At 32.4% G+C, this 17,232-nt stretch overlaps 2 protein-coding genes and 1 non-coding gene across 3 annotated transcripts; all 3 read left to right on the top strand.

Moving 5' to 3' along the window:
- Window positions 1-1,947: 1,947 nt before the first annotated feature.
- LOC112772410 (autophagy-related protein 8C-like) lies at window positions 1,948-4,027 on the top strand. The gene is made up of 5 exons (XM_025817349.3): window positions 1,948-2,244; window positions 2,535-2,590; window positions 2,672-2,724; window positions 3,514-3,632; window positions 3,731-4,027. Exons 1-5 carry the CDS (start codon window positions 2,208-2,210, stop codon window positions 3,826-3,828), a joined length of 363 nt encoding a protein of 120 aa, XP_025673134.1. The 5' UTR covers window positions 1,948-2,207; the 3' UTR covers window positions 3,829-4,027.
- A 3,232-nt stretch (window positions 4,028-7,259) lies between these two features.
- On the top strand, window positions 7,260-7,333 carry TRNAN-GUU (transfer RNA asparagine (anticodon GUU)). The gene has a single exon. It is a non-coding gene; the product is annotated as a tRNA-Asn (tRNA).
- Window positions 7,334-9,156: 1,823 nt separating this feature from the next.
- LOC112769500 (2-alkenal reductase (NADP(+)-dependent)) lies at window positions 9,157-11,517 on the top strand. Its single transcript, XM_025814009.3, has 5 exons — window positions 9,157-9,390; window positions 9,886-10,242; window positions 10,481-10,563; window positions 10,754-10,880; window positions 11,181-11,517. Exons 1-5 carry the CDS (start codon window positions 9,157-9,159, stop codon window positions 11,436-11,438), a joined length of 1,059 nt encoding a protein of 352 aa, XP_025669794.1. The 3' UTR covers window positions 11,439-11,517.
- Window positions 11,518-17,232: the final 5,715 nt, after the last annotated feature.

Genomic DNA, 17,232 nt, shown 5'->3' with positions numbered 1-17,232 from the left:
TAGGGATTTTATAGAGATCGGGAGGACACCCTATTGGGGGAAGAAGACCCGTTCGTTGAGGAGATCATGAGGGCCAAAGTTCCTAGAAACTTCAAAAGCCCCAACATTGACCTGTACGACGGGATGACCGACCAAAAGCAACTTCAAAAGTCGGATGTACTTGGCTGACGCCTCAGACGCTACCCGCTGTAAGGCCTTTCCGACGACTCTGACAAAGGCAGCCATGAAGTGGTTCGATAGCCTACCTCCTAGGTCAGTCACCAGCTTTGACGACCTCTCGCGTAAGTTCCTCATGCGATTTTCAATCCAAAAGAACAAAGTCAAGCATACGCCTAGTCTACTTGGAGTAAAACAGGAAGTAGGAGAATCCCTGAGAGACTACATTGAAAGATTCAACAAGACGTGCTTGGAAATTCAAGATTTGCCTACTGAAGCAGTGATAATGGGTCTCGTTAATGGACTCCGAGAAGGACCCTTCTCCTAGTCCATCTCAAAGAGACACCTAACTTCCTTGAGTGATGTACAAGAACAAGCTGAGAAGTACATCAATATGGAAGAAAACGCCAAGTTACGGGAACCCAGTTGGCGGCTAGGACACCCCCACCAATCAAAAGAAAAGGAGAGGGAGCCCAAGAAAAAGGAAGAAGTCAAATCCGAGAGGCCCAGAAGATACCACTCCTACACTCCTTTACGAGTTTCCTTAGTTGACGTCTACAGGAAAATTTGTCATACTGAAAAATTTCCTCCCCCACGACCTATTAAGGACAAAAAGGGGGGGGGGAGGTGTAATGAATACTGTGAATATCACAAACTGTATGGACACTCCACTAATGATTTCTACGACCTAAAAAATGTGATAGAAAAGCTGGCCAGGGAAGGTCGGCTAGATAGATATCTCATACAAAGGTTGGACAATCATGGGAAAAGAAAAAAAGATGTCTGATTTTGATATATTCTTACTTTACAGTAAAATACATATAAAAATTTGTTGGTAAATTTAAGTATTATTATGTTATTTATGATCACATTGAGTATATATGTCTGATTTATTGAAAAAAGTATATTACTAAAACTAATTAATAACTACTTTAAAATTAATACATTTAACACTAAATTAAAAAAAATGAACAAAAAGTCACAAAAAAAAAAAGAAAAAACGAACAATATATAACATATTATTTTATTATTAATTAAATTATTGTAATTCAAATTAATTTTAACAAAATAACTTAAATTTATAATTTCAATCTTATCACGTGCATGACACGGATTATTACACTTGTTTAAAAATTATTTGTGCTACTAATCTTGTAATATACTAATATATAATTAAATATTTACGTAAAAAGAGGTTTACTTTAGGAATATATCAAAATTAATTATAAACGCCTTTTGAGATTTAGTTAAATATCGTTGATACTAAAAAATGATTGAATTATAATAAAAAAATTATATTCTCTTTTATGAAAGCATCATTCTATTAAAAATATAAACTTAAACAATTTAAGAAATTTGTTGAATAAAATCTGTGCTGTAGAAATTTGTGATGTCATTGTTTGTTTTGTCTGAATTTTATGGGCCTTAATATTTGTGTTTTGTGATGGGCAGGTTCGATGAATATATATTTTTTTGGCAAAATAAATATATATCTTGGCAAGAAATTCGTTATTTATGTTGGGCTTTTCTTAGTTCGCCAAAATAATTGAATGTGATTTTTGGATTTCTTTCTTTGAAGTATATGGGTTTCTAATTGAAAATCTCAGTCCTGCTGCCAAAATATTAAAATAAAAAATAAAAACCTCAGTCCAAAATAATGGTGGCTAAAAGCCTAAAACCTTAGAGAGATTTGATTATAGATTTTTTATTATTTGAAATAAAGGTTTTTTTTGTTTTGTTTTTGTTCGGGTCTATTTGTTTAAATAGTTTCTTTGGTTTTCGGTATCCAACAAACGGTGTCGTTAAATTAAAGTAGCACATTCGTATTTCTCAAAACTCAAAATTCTCAAATTCGGAACCAAAAAAAAAAAAAAAAAAAAGGGTTTTTGATTGCTTTTATTTGGATATTTTTTCTTCCCCCTAAACAATCTCTAGTTTCCTCTTTTTCAGTTTCAAATTCCTCTACTTTCCCCTTCTTTCGGATCCAAATCATCGATCACTGCTCCTCATAGAAAACCCTAACTCCCGTTTTGCGCTGCAGAATTATTGCCATGGCTAAGAGTTCATTCAAGATGGAACACCCTATTGGTTCGTTTAATATCCCTCTCGCATATTCTGCCTTTATTGCTTCTTTAATTTTCCTTATCATGGATTTCATTGGATTGAATATTTTGTAATTCGGGGAAACATGTAGCATCTTTCTTTTTTGCCCCAAAATTTGGAAAAAATTAGGTCATCATGATCATCATCTGAGCTTTACTCGGTAAATTTTGGAAATTGGTTCAAAAAAATTGTTTTCTTTTAATGCATTAATTGATTACTATACAGAATATATCAACCAACTAATGTCCTCTGATTTTGCTACCATTGTGTGTCAGAAAGGAGACAGGCTGAAGCATCACGCATTAGGGAAAAGTATCCTGATAGAATTCCAGTAAGATTTGGTTTCTGTTGTTTGTATGTGTCATGATAATCCCACTTCATGATGATTAATTTGGTTAACTTTTGGGTATAGGTGATTGTTGAAAGAGCTGAGAAGAGTGATGTTCCTGAAATTGACAAAAAAAAGTTAGTTTCTTGAATTTCTTCTCACTACTTTCTGCATTAAGATTTTCTGAAATATTGTGCATTGAAGTTAAAATATTGAGACTTGCTCTTACTTGAAGTTGATCACTGTGGAAGCTGCGTTAAGTTCTTTGCTTACTAATAGCAATGAATATAGAAAACTCAATAATGTAATGAGTTGATGAAAACAGGGATCATCAGCGCGTAAGCATAATTGACATCATTATGTGCATTCTATTGTTTCATTGTTGTGAAATCCTACTGATAGATATCAACATTGCAAGATTTTGATTGATGCTTCTCTTGTAAAACTGATGATAAGAGATTGTTCAAATTGTATGTGTTGTATAAATTGGAGTTATCTCTGTATGTTCTTCATTCTGATAATTTGCATGTGCTTATTATTTCATCTTCTTCAACAGGCTTTTGACTTAGTGTCACAGCCTTCATTATATATAAATCCTAGGAGGTTGGATGACCCTCTTTTGCCTCGATGCACCTCCTTCCACAATTAAAAGAAAATGAAGTGTTTCGATAAATACTCCTTGAATTTGTAGAAAATTAGTTAGCAAAAGTGGTTGCAGAACTTGGATCTTTGGCAGTTATGTGCATATCTAAGCTCGCTGCTTTCATTTGCCTATGACAGCCTTTGAAGTTCAGATGCATTGAATTCTTGATATTCTTTTGCTCCTTGTCAATTGCACTAATCTTCTTAGAATGCCGGTTACTCTTTTCTTTCGCCTTCTTGATCATTCATAATTCGCATTGTCATTCCTTGTTGGATGGTTTTAGGTATCTGGTTCCTGCTGATCTGACTGTCGGTCAGTTCGTGTATGTGGTACGAAAGAGAATCAAACTCAGTCCTGAGAAGGCCATCTTCATTTTTGTCAAGAACGTTTTACCTCCAACAGGTAATATAAATGGATAATCATTCTATTATTAATCCTTTATAATGGTTAACCCCGAAGTCAATCTTGTGAATTGAGTTTTGGTGTCTGTGTTCTTGCAGCGGCTATGATGTCTGCAATATACGAGGAAAATAAGGATGAAGATGGATTCCTGTATATGACTTACAGCGGGGAGAACACATTTGGGGTGCTGATATGAAATATTCACTACCACCATCCTTGTGAATAGAACTGCCATTAAAAAAAAAAACAATATGAAGTAGTTCAGTAGTTGCCTTAGTTGTAAATTCTGTCATTTTAACAATTTCACGTAAAGTTTATGATCTGTTCCACGACACTCTTTATGAATGCTATGACTAGATTTAACTGGCTTTTATGCAGTTATGCTTCTACCTAAATTGCAAATATTTGAAGTACTATAATATTTTTTTTTTGGGGTAACGAATAGTTTTTGTTTTTGAAGTTTGCTAAAACTTTTAAAAATATTTCTAAATTTTAATTTGTCTCAATTTTATTTCATAAGTTTTCAATTTGTATCAATTTTATCCTTGAGCATTAACAATGTCAAATCATTAGCAGACGTTAGTGATGTGAAATAGAGTCTCTGATGTGGCAATTAGGTATTTGAGTCATTTAAAAAATGTATTTTTTTAATTATTTTTTAAATTTATATTAAAAAAAATAAATAATAAAAATTCCAATATAAATCTTAGAATTTACTTCTACTTCGTCTACTACTTCACTCTCTGGGAAAACAAGAAAGAAATTTTAACCCATGGCTTTTTAAAGTTCTACATCATCACAAAAAAGTAATAGGTGACGACAAACACTTACATGCAACTGTGGTGAGTCTCTTATGCTGAAATGGTCAAAGATAAGAAAATTTCAGCTAGAGATTTTAGGGTTGTGTATACTTTGATGTAGGTTTCAGTGCTTTTATTTTGATATGTCTTCATGGATTTTTGCAAGATTAAAGATGAGGATTTCCACCTTAAAGGCTAAATTAGCTTATGCTAAATGCAAATTGTTAGTGGCTGGCATCTTTAGTGTTGTGGGTTGGTTTATGGTGATTTTTATATTTTATTTGTGGGTGAAAGATGGAATTCATTTGAGGTTGGGTTATTGAGGCTCTGGAACTGTTGCAATTAGTAGTAGTAGTAGTATGGACACGTGTAATAAGTTTTAAAAGTGTACTCAACACAAAAACTTCTTAATGAAATTGTCCCTGAATTTTGTTTTATGTTTCAAAAATACTCTTGAAAGGACTAAAATAATTTCGGACATTCTATTGTCACCAATCATCTTAGATAATACAAACAAATATAATGAGACACAATCTCAGCAGTGTACTAATAAAAAATGCATAAAATGATCTATTACATAAGTCATTATCAAAATGATCCCTAAATAATGTAAGTCATTATCAAAATAATTCAGTTGCAACATAATAAATAATCTCAATAGTTTAATACAAAACACCAACATTTTTCATTCTCAAAAAACAAACACTAAATATAATTGGGGCGTAACTATGATCCAATGAGAGCACTTTGAGTCTGACTTTTTTGTGATGAGGGTTGACCTTATGCACTTGAAGTTGAGTTGCTCCTAAGCATCTTAGTTGGTTTTGGTGGCTAAATTTTTTTGTGCCTTTTTTATTGGGTGTTAAGATTTAGGGTTAAGGATTTAGATTGAGTTGTTCCACTACAGATTTACTTTTCTTATACTTCCTTTATTAGTGCATCTTTTCGATTGTTATATCAACATCAAATAGCCCATCATCTCCACAATAATCATCTCTACTATCACTAAGGTCAGAATTAGCCTCATAATTCGGATCATCACTGTCATTCTCTTCTTTGTTATTCTTCTCATCATTGTCTTCCTCTTCCTCTTGTACATCAATAATATTCTGGACTCCTTCAATTTTTAAATGGACATCCACCATTCTATGAATTTGGGCCTTCATCTCCATCTCCACATCCCCACCTTGGGCTTTCATTGAAATATGAGGCCCATTATTAGGTTCCACACCCTCTTTCTCGACAACCTTGTTCCCACCATCAACATCTAAATAATCAATGTCATAACAGAAATCATCAGGGACCGAAGTCTTATGCACTATATACAAATCAACCTTGCCTTTTTTTGGTAATTTATATTTATATTTGTCATTTCTATTGCTTCTTCATCACCTCTCAATATCTTCAACCCTTCTAATCCTAACTCAGTATCTTTATACCATAGTATCTCAATGTTCTCAACAATGTACCCAAGTTTTTCAACCACATCATAAGTCTCCATAACACTCCATCTATCTCTATCACACTAGTCAACTGTTGTCACCTCACCATCAACATACTCGATTTTACCTATATCACAACAAAATCTATCCCTGTGATGAACCCTAATACTAAAAATCATCCATTCCAATCATCATAAAAAAATTTTCATAACAGAATAACTAATTATTCAATAAAACAGAACATGCAAGTATGACAGTTTCACAAAAACAAAACATTGTCAACCGAAACTCTCAATCCTTCACTACAATAAAACCCTAAACAGCAATCAAGAGCAATAAAAAACTCTAAACCCTAATCATTCAAACATTGCATTTTCAAAATGAAAATGGTAGCCTACCTCATTAGAACCCCTTGATCAGAACGGCACTACCTCGACGTCTCACTGTGGCTGCCTTTTCGACAATCAGTGGATGTGGCTGCGTAAGTTTCAATGCACTCATCTCCGTCTCTCGTCTCGAAAGCGTTTTTCTGTTTGTCATCCACGTTGTCTGCTCCTCGCCTTTGATGAAGGTCTCTGCTCCTTTTAGCAAATTTTTAGCAAATTTTAGGGGCAAAAAGTATATTTTATTCTTTTCTAAAACTTTTAAAAAAAAATTAACAAATTTTAGAAACAAAAAATATACTTTATTCTCTTTTTTTCTTGACACTGGTTCCTTGTATTCAGCCATGTAGTTTCTCTAGTCTAATGCTAAAATATTAAAATAGTGGGGGCATTATTACGTAAATGGAGGTTTCATTACTTTTAATTGGGACTCATGATAGTATGATATAAAAAAATTTACTGAAAAACTTAAATTAATAGATCACATTTGAGTTTAACTGATTATCCAAAAAAAAAAGCAAAACATAACATTTTATTGCCTAAGAATTTAAGGTAAGGTAAAATATACATTGCCCTTATAAAAAATTCTAAAATTTGAGAAATTATTAAATAGTTTGAGATTGTATATACAATTCTCCATGTACCTAGGGTTTGGGGTTTAAATATTTTCACCTTTTTCTTTTTCAGTTGCACCACATTTTTATTTTGATCCTTATACTATATCTTAGTATAGGTGCTCATATTTCTCTATCATACTTTGGTTTTAATTCTTGAGAGAATAAGGTGAAAGGTTTTATGACAAAAAAGAAGGGGACTAATCCTTATTCCTTAGGTTAAAAGGATTTAATATCTATACAATAACAACATAACAGAAATTTAAACTATCAAACAATAAAAGTTAAACAAACTGTTAAATTGTAGTAGCATAACTACTTGTTACCAGAAGAAAGATATATGTATATATTTATATTTATATTTAAATTTAGATTTTACTTCTCAGCTGCTGGAATAGCTCAGTTGGTTAGAGCGTGTGGCTGTTAACCACAAGGTCGGAGGTTCAAGCCCTCCTTCTAGCGAATTATTTTTGTTTTTATTTTCCCCTAAACATATCCATGTACCACTTTGTGGCATGATATCTCAATATAAAAAGGTCAATCATTATTCACTGTTGTATGTTACATACATTATTATTGTTATTATTAGCACCTTAATTAACATATGATATTATTCACAAGCTCTAATGTTGGAAATTGGAAAAGTAATTGTTCAAGTTAAGGCATAGTTTCAAACTCACTTCTGAAGACGGTGGAATAATCATTTTCATGTTAATTATGTAATCTTTTTTTATGCGACATTATTTTATCCGTACACTTGTCTTGATTTTTCACTTGATTTATAAATCTGCATTTGTATGTACACAAAAGCAAGGTTTAAGCAATGAAAGAAGGATACATGACTCCACCTCTTAAAATTTGCATGAAAGAAATGTTATATCAGTTATCACTTCTCAAATATAACAACACTAATAAAATTAGGTGAAATTATTCTCTCAACATGTAAAGTAATGATACTTATAGATAAATATATTGTTAATTTCTTTTCAAAAATATATAATACATATATTAATATCTAATAGGCTTGGTCTTAACCCTATTAAAATAGTTATTAACAAATAAACTATTAAAATTGGGTTGAAAATTGAAATAGGTCTAAAATCTAATAAGGTAAAAATATTATATATATATATATATATATATATATATATATATATATTAATTAATTAAAACGATTTAATAAATAAATGGTAGTTTAGAAAATGTATATGCATGATAATTTAAAAAAAGTTTAGTTAATATGTACCTTTTAAAGTTATTAACAAAAAAAATGTTACAGAAAAAAATGCAAAACTTAGTTTTCAAATCAATTGTTGTGCATTTATTAAAATAAAAAATTTAAAATTTTTTATTAATAATATCTCAACTTGTGTCCTTATATACATGTTAACAAAACTCATTTTAAAAAGGCTCATATCTTTAAGCGGAAAATTTTTTTAGACTATATTTGTTTGAAGAGAAAATAAAAGGAAGAAAAAGAAATAGAAATGAAAATAATTATTTTTTATTATTTGGTTGAGAAAAAAAATTAGAAAAAAAATGATAGAAAAATTGGTGAGATCTACCAAATTTTTTCTTTCTAATATTGGAAAAAAAAAAGACAAAATTTATTTTCTCTCTCTAATTTTAATATTATCCTTTCACTTTTTCAATATATTTTATAATACAAGAATAAAATTATTTTTTATAATATTTATTTATTTTTTATTTTTTTCTATCCAAACACATCTAGAAAAAATAAAAATCTACTTAAAATATGATGTTTTTATTTTTTTAATATTCTTTTTTATTATAAAATAAATAAATACTCTTCAATCAACTTTTCTTTTCACTGTAGTATTACTCTCTACCAAACCTAAACCTAGTCTCTTAAAATTTTGTAAAAATACTTTTATCATTTTCAATTTATTTATTAAAGTATTTATGTCAGCGATTAAATTTTTAAAGGTATTATTAATAATTTAGTCCTAAAAAAAGACATAGCAGTTAGTAGCTAACGAGGAGAGGGATATAGTCAATCTCCAAAAATTTCTTAAATAGTAAATAAGTAAATGCAGTCAAAGAGTGGATATTCTCAATGTGATAAAATATTAGAAAGCACTGAATTCTTCTTGATTTGCTATTAATACTGGTCATGAAATTTGAAAATATCAATTAATTATGGTCGGAGAATATTTCCTTACCATAATGAATATGATTTATCTTTTTCTCTAATAATACTCTTCAAGTCCTAACTCATATTTAAAACCAAGCATTGGCGATATCTGCAATAACCGCCACAAAGCATGGCTGTAGAAAACAGAGAATGGTACTTGGCATGTTATGCTCCTCACGGTGTTCCAAATTCCGATCATCTGAAACTCCGAACAGTGAGTCTCTCACTGGAACCTCATTCAATTCCTGATGGCCATGTTGCCATTGAAACGCTGCTTCTCTCCATAGACCCTTATTTACGCACCACATTCACTGGCCCTCACAACCTCGATGGCCTTTACTTTCCTCAGTTTCAGCTCAACGAGGTATTATTATTATTATTATTATTATTATTATTATTATTATTATATATAGTTGCAGAAGGTATACTCGAAATACCGGTATTCAAATTGTTTTAACCGTTGATTTTAATTAATATATATTATATATATTTTTTATAATTTAGATCAACTGTTAAAACAATTAGAACACTAAAATTTTCAATATACCTGAAACTCTTCCATTAGTTGCTATGATATGTGAGGATTCAATATTATTATATTAATTGTTACAATTGTTGCTATGAGAAGAGTTAACATAAATAATTATATATCTAACACTCTCTTTTGTATAGATTTTGTTTTTTTGTTATTTGTCTTACGCTTTTCGTTTTATTTTTAGAATTTATTAAGAATTAAACTCTAAATCTTTTAAATATAAAATTTTAATATTATGTCATGAATTACTTGTTCTAAAAATTTAAACTGATAAAAAAATAATATAAATAATTATATTTCTAACAGTTGAATTATACAGTGCAGGTGATTAGAGGAGTTGGAATTGGGAGGGTAAAAGTGTCAAAGGACAGTAAATATAAGGAGGGGGACATCGTTTTAGTGTTTGGAGATCTTCCTTTTGCCGAGTATTCTGTCATTTCCTCTACTAACATCTTTTCAAAAATTGATGCTGCGAGTGATGGAATTTCATTACCGGATTATCTAAGCTGCCTAGGGGTACCTGGATTTGCAGCATGGGTGAGTATAGAGGTAATTGGGAAGGCAAAGGAAGGATCAAATGTGTTCATATCCGCGGCTTCAGGTGGCGTTGGAATGATTGCAGGTCAATTGGCTAAGCTCAGGGGTTGCAGGGTCATTGGAACCACTGGATCCGATCAAAAAGTACTCACTCTATATTGCTACAGTAATCTACAAAATAATTTATTAATTTAATTAATTTATCGGGATTGTTAGTAGCCTCCCCATGTCATTCTTCACATTTTTATTTTACCAAAATATTTTAACATGGACAACTTTATATAATTTCATTAAATTTCAATTAATAATTAATATATATATATATATATATATATATATATATTCTTATATTATGTATCTTTGAATAATGAATGATTTCCAGGTGAAGCTAATGAAAGAGGAATTTGGGTATGATGATGGATTCAACTACAATAAAGAAGCAGATTTTGATGCTGCTTTAAGCAAGTACGTAGTAATACTCGGATTTAATTTTATTCCCTTTCAATTTATTTTCTTTTTTCGCAATTCATTCATCTTAATTTGCAACTATTAACTAAGCTCTTTATTTGATTACTTTATATGCACCAAGAAGAGTGAGAATACATATACACACACAATAGGCAAATCTTATTACAGTTCACCTAAATTTTTTCAGGTATTTTCCTGATGGTATTGATGTTTATGTGGATAATGTTGGTGGGAAGATGCTTGAAGCTGTTCTTAACCATGTCAACAAGCATGCAAGGATACCACTTTGTGGAATGATATCTCAATATAATAAGGTCAATTAACATCACTAATTAAAAAATTTATCTTATACTTATAAAATTTAATTTTTATAAATTATTAATATATTAAAAGAATTTTTTACACAAACACTTAATTATTTATTATCACAACAATAAAATTAATTATTTTCATATTGACTAAAAATTTATAATTTCTACAAAATTAAAGATTTTTATTTTAAAATTTGGCTCCTCAGTTTATTATTTTGGCTTTAATTTCAAGTTCTCTATTTTATAATTTGGTCCCTTAATTTTATTGTTTTTTTCTGTTGGTGACTAACTAGTATTCTACAGGTTTGGACTGAAAGAGATGGCGTTAGGAATCTTCTGAATATGGTAGGCAAGGAAGTGAGAATGGAAGGTTTTATGATTGGTTCGCATTTTAATCGCTTTGATGATTTTGCTAAGGAGATGAAGAAATATATAAAAGAGGGCAAGGTTAAGGCCAAGCATAAAATAAACATTGGTATTGAGAGCGTTTTAGATAGCTTAAATTCCTTATTTACAAGCTCTAATGTTGGAAAAGTCATTATCCAATTTAATGCACAGTGACAAAAAAATATGTGCATGACATGGAGTTCGTGATATTATGTGGGCATCAGATATTGAACCCTAGCTCCACTCTTTCATAGTCCGTTGTTTATTTTAAACTGTATGAAGAATAATATGTTTGATAATAAAATAAGGTAACCAATCGAATTTATTCAATATTGTGGAACAAGTAGTTTAATTATCTATAAGCTATTTTGAAGAATTATCAATGGATGCGACAAGAAAAAAAATATTGAGTTTTTATGTTAGGCACATATAATTTACTTATCATTTGGTATAAAATTATTCATATTTCTCTACATTATTAGTAATTTAATTTAATAAGCCTTTGGCTAGAAAAGATTATTCTTTTCATAATATTCGAAATTCTATACATTATAAGTAATGAAAAAGTATAGAGAGACAATAAAAATATTAAATAATGTGAATAATAACAAATATATCAAATGTTCAATTCAATAGGTATACAGATGATTATGTTGATTATTTTTAATTGGATGACTATTTTTTTTATTCGATTTATTTATGCACATTTAACAATGACTGGATGTTCAATTTACTAGGTGTGTAGATGGTTATCCTAATATTAGGGTTTAGGAAGTAATTTAGGGGTGGAGTATTTGTTTACTTTATTAAGTCAATTTTAGAGTTTATTATTCACATTGTTTACAAAAGTCATTGTCTACCTAACAAAATTCATAAGTAATTTGGGGTTTGTTTAGTTTTCATTTTTATTTTTTAGTTTATATATTTATAATGTTTTTATTTTTAGATTTGAATAAAGAATTTTTTTTATTTCTTTTTTCAGTTTTCATAAATATATTTTTATATAAAAATAAAAATTAAAAATTATTAAATAATAATTTAATTAAATTATCTAATAATTTTTATTTATTATCTTTAAATTAAAATAATGTGGATGTTTACCATTTACTCCTATTTTCTCAAAACTCCCCTCCCCCTCCTTTTTAATCTCATTATTAGTGCATCTGTGCATGTCGGATATTTCTAATCATTTTTAACAAAATTTAGGGCAGATGATTATTTTATCTTAGAAACTTATTTTCATGTTACATTTAAGAATATCATTAACAAAATAATGTGTTTAATCTTAAAAATTTGACTATTTAAATTAGGCCAAATCTTATATATATATATATATATATATATATATATATATATATATATATATATATATATATTTGTGTTGAAAGAATCTTTGATAGATAAATATTTTTGGTAAAAAACAATGTCTACTTTAAATGTTATTTTTACAGCAAAAATTATACTAAAGCAGTAATATTTATTTTTTTAGACTTGGCCTACCTGACCCACACAACCAGAATTGAACTCAACCCGCATCGTTACTTCTAAAATAACCCGCCAACTCACCTAGATTCCAATTCTTCTCCTCCACGTTCACTGTCTTTGAAAAAACCAAAGCTTCTGAAGCTTCTCCTCATAATTCAAGAAGATTGTTGCATAGAACTCAGACCCAATTCCTTCACTCTTGCCGATGGCCTAAACTCGAGTTCAACGAAACAATCTGTATAAGTCTCCCGATGTCGCCAATCGCAGCTGCCGCCCTCCCTTGATTTGAGACGCTTGTTTTTCATTCTCCATGGATGCCCCTTGTGATTCTTCAAATTGAATCCGACCTGTCGCCCATTTGCATGAGGTTGTATTATTCTTGGACTGCATTTGCCGATGCATTGAAGAAGATCCTACTTGAGTGTTGTGACAGCCCCGATCATCTCTTCCCGCGGTGCTTCCCAGCATGCGCTGAAGCTCTCGGTGACCACCTCCATAGCCTCTCGTCCCTTCCATTTTTGGCTCCTCACTGTTCCCAATTATACTCCCATGCGCTGCTGATGGATGACCATGTGTCTCAACTCTGGTTACATCTCTATTCCCTATTTCCACTTTTCCTCTTACCGGTAAATCCTCTTCTCTTTGATGTCTTTGTTGGCTAGTTGAAATTGAACCCAAATTGATATGATTCTGTATATTATGACTTTACTGAATTGATTTTTTTATCTACAGATTTTTTGGTCTTCTTAACCAGAGACTTTTGTCAACCTATGACCTTTTTTTTTTGTAAAAGTAGTTTGATTTTATAAATCTTTTGTGTCATGCATAATCTATATTTTCACAACAAAGTAGACCATAGATTTAAAAAATTTATATTCCTGTAATGTTATTACGGGTAAAAATACTAGTTTAAGAATATCATTAACAAAATAATGTGTTTAATTTTGAAAAATTAACTATTTAAATTAGGTCAAATCTTGTATGTAGATGGTCTGAAAATGTCTATATATGTATATTTGTGTTGGAAGAATCTTTGATAGACAAATATTTTTCGTAGGGGATAATGTCTGCTTTGAGTGTTGTTTCTACAGCAAAAACTATGCTAAAGTAGTAATGTTTTTTTTTGGACTTGGCCTACCCGACGCACATAACCAGAACCGAACCCGACCCGCATCTTTACCCCCAAAATAACCCGCCAACCCACCTAGATCCCAATTCTTCTCCTCCACGCTCACTGTCTCTGAAAAAACCAAAGCTTCCGAAGCTTCTCCTCATGATTCAAGAAGATTGTTGCATGGAGTTAAGACCCAGTTCCTCTACTCTCGCCAATAGCCTAAACCCGAGTTCAATGAAACATCCTGTATAAGTCTTCTGATGTCGCCAATCGCAGCTGCCGCCCTCCCCCGATTTGAGATGCCTGTTTTTCGTTCTCCATGGACGACCCTTGTAATTCCTCGAATTGAATCCGACCTGTCGCCCATTTGCATGAGGTTGTATTATCCTTGGACTGCATTTGCCGATGCATTGAAGAAGATCCTACTCGAGTGTTGTGACAGCCCCAATCCTCTCCACCCGCGGTGCTTCCTGGCATGCGTTGAAGCTCTCGGTGACCACCTCCATAGCCCCTCCTTCCTTCCTTTTTTGGCTCCTCACTATTCCCAATTATACTCCTATGCGCTACTGATGGATGACTCTGTGTCTCAATGCTGGTTTGAGTGAACTTTGAGTGAACTTGGCCAAGTCTTTTTTAAACCTTTTGACCTCTTTAAGCAACTCTTCATTTTCTTTAAAACAATTTACATATGCAACAACAAAATGATCACTTTCACAGCTCCTAAGTTGGGCTTTTAACTGCTTGTTTTCTTCAACAAGATTTACAGCAGTTTCGGCCTCCCTTAGTTTTTCTTTGAGAAAACCTTTTTCTGCTTTAAGAATGGTGATTTGTTGTTCAAGATCTTGATTATCCAGCAAAAAGCATCTTATTTTTTTAGAGATGATCTATCATAAGATGAAGAGCTTCAGTATCAGGGTTAGAAATGACGACCTGTTCAACGTGGTCTGCCATAAGACATGGTTGAGACTTGGTTTCGGATTCATCATCTTCAGAATCGTTTTCCTCCCAAGAAGCCATCAACCCTTTCTTCTTTCCCTTCTTTGGCTTCTCTTCTTTCTTCAACTTAGGGCAATCTGACTTGAAATGCCCAGTTTCTTTGCAGTTGTAACATGTCACCTTGCTGAGATCTTTCATTTGTTTCCTAGAGCTGCTTCCCTTGCTTCTCTCCTTGAACTTCACCATTTTCCTAAATTTTTTGGCAAACAACACAAATTCATTTTCAGAGGAATTATCACTGGATTCATCATCCAGGGGGTTAGTAACAGAAGTAAAAGCAATTCCTTTCTTTTTTGAATCTTTTTTCAAATAAGTATTTTCAAAAGCAAGTAGGTTTCCTCTCAAGTCATCCTATGTCATGGAATCTAGACCACTACTCTCAGATATGATTAAAGATTTTGTTTTCCACTCTTTAGTAAGACATCTTAGAACTCTCCTCACAAGCACATAATCAGGATATGTAATTCCCATAGCATCCAAGCCAACAATGATAATGTTGAATCTTTCAAACATTTCATCTATTTATTCTCCTTCCTTCATTGAGAACATTTCATATTCTCTGTTCAACATGTCTATCCTTGTCTTCTTTACTATGGTGGTTCCTTCATGAGTGATTTGAAGTTTGTCCCAGATTTTCTTTGCCGTTGTGCATCGTGATACCCGTCGGTATTTCTCGAAGCTGACAGCACAGTTGAGCAAGTTGATAGCCTTGGCATTGAGCTCCACCTTCTTTCTGTCTTCTTCGGTCCAGCTGGCTTCCGGTTTAAGTGAGATCACTCCTTTAGCACTTGTAGTGGTTGGAAACTGAGGACCCTCCAAGATAATTTTTCAGAGTCTGTAATCCACTGCTTGCACAAAGATCTTCATTCTCTCCTTCCAATAGGTGTAGTTTTTCCCATTGAAAAGAGGAGGTCTGTTGCTTGACTGTCCTTCTGTCAGATTGTAGGACACCAGAGTTGAGCCACTGTTTTCTGCCATTTGGATCTTTTCTCCAAGCTGCAAAGCTTGATCTCTTTGAGACCAAGCTCTGATACCAATTGATGGTTTTCAGTGGCTAAGAGAAGGGGGGTTGAATCTTAGCCCCTTTTTTCACTTAAAAACACTTGCTAGCCTTTGAGACACTTTCTGGAGACTTTTTGATTTTTGTCTCGTACCCAGCCACGAGACTTTTTTTTTTTTATCTCGTGACCCGGCACGAGATATTTTTCAGTTTTATCTCCTGTGCAGCAGAATTCAGAAATGGAGTAGAAGAGAGAGAAAATTACACCCAGATATATCCTGGTTCAGCTGCTAAGTACAATGCATCCTACATCCAGTCTCCATCACAATGATGATGGAATTTCACTATAATCATTCTTGATTACAATCACCAATTCTCCCTAGGAACTACCATTCCTATTCGGGACAAGTCCAGAATCTAAACCCCAATCCTGAACTTGACTTGGTTACTGCCAAGCTTTCAACTGCTAAGTGCTAACCCAACTTGCAAGGGGATTCCCACAGAATCATGAAACACAACACAAATGTACAAAGGACCTCTAAGGACATCTATGGCTTTTTATTTTAATTTTTCACTCTTTGCCTTTTTCCGCTCTATGGCTTTTTCATACAAATCTCACTGTTTGCCTTTTTCCATGAGACTCAAGACAGACAAAATTAAATAGAAAAATTAAAAATAGAAAACATTGAAGGAGAAGAAATTCTATTAGCTTAGATAGCTATGAGAACCTTGTGCCTTGCACTCTCACTCCTTACTTCAAGCCCTGGCTATTCACCCTTATATAGAGGGGAAAGCCTCCGCGGTTGAAACCAAATGAACCAAGCTAATCTTCTTCTTCTTCATGTAAACCGGTTCGGCCACAGAGAGAGGAGAGATAACCAAATGCAAAACCCAACATGCAATTACCTCTAGTCCTTCCTTGGTCACCAATCTTCATCAATCTGAGCCTTCCATCTTGCCTTGCTCTCCAAGACGGATTCATAGCCCTTGATGAGTTATGATGATGATAGCTTCATCTGCTCCAACTTCTGCCTCCTCCATCACGTAGCCACTGTAGCAACCTCCTGTGGTGGTTGAGCAAAATCAGAGACAAGCCATCCTTCCAAGGATCTTCCTCTACTGACTGAAATCTTCATCATCCATTTTTGGTATGGAGAGGCTGAGATCTCTTCACCAAATCTTACCTTTCTTGGTTGAAGATCTTAGCTACAATATACTTTTTGTTTTCTTTTTCTTGCCATCATTACAATGGTCTTGTTGCTTGCTTTTTCTTCTTTTCGGTAGCTAGCTTTAGTTTCCATGCTTTCTCTGTTTTGAAATGACCGAAAGAGAAGAAGGTGTAGAGAAAGAAGAAAGAAAAAAGCAAAGCTATG

This window comes from Arachis hypogaea, chromosome 18 (assembly GCF_003086295.3).
Source record: "Arachis hypogaea cultivar Tifrunner chromosome 18, arahy.Tifrunner.gnm2.J5K5, whole genome shotgun sequence".
Taxonomy (NCBI): domain Eukaryota; kingdom Viridiplantae; phylum Streptophyta; class Magnoliopsida; order Fabales; family Fabaceae; genus Arachis; species Arachis hypogaea.
The sequence above is the reverse complement of the archived record's forward strand: the minus strand, read 5'-3'. Positions and strand labels throughout refer to the sequence as shown.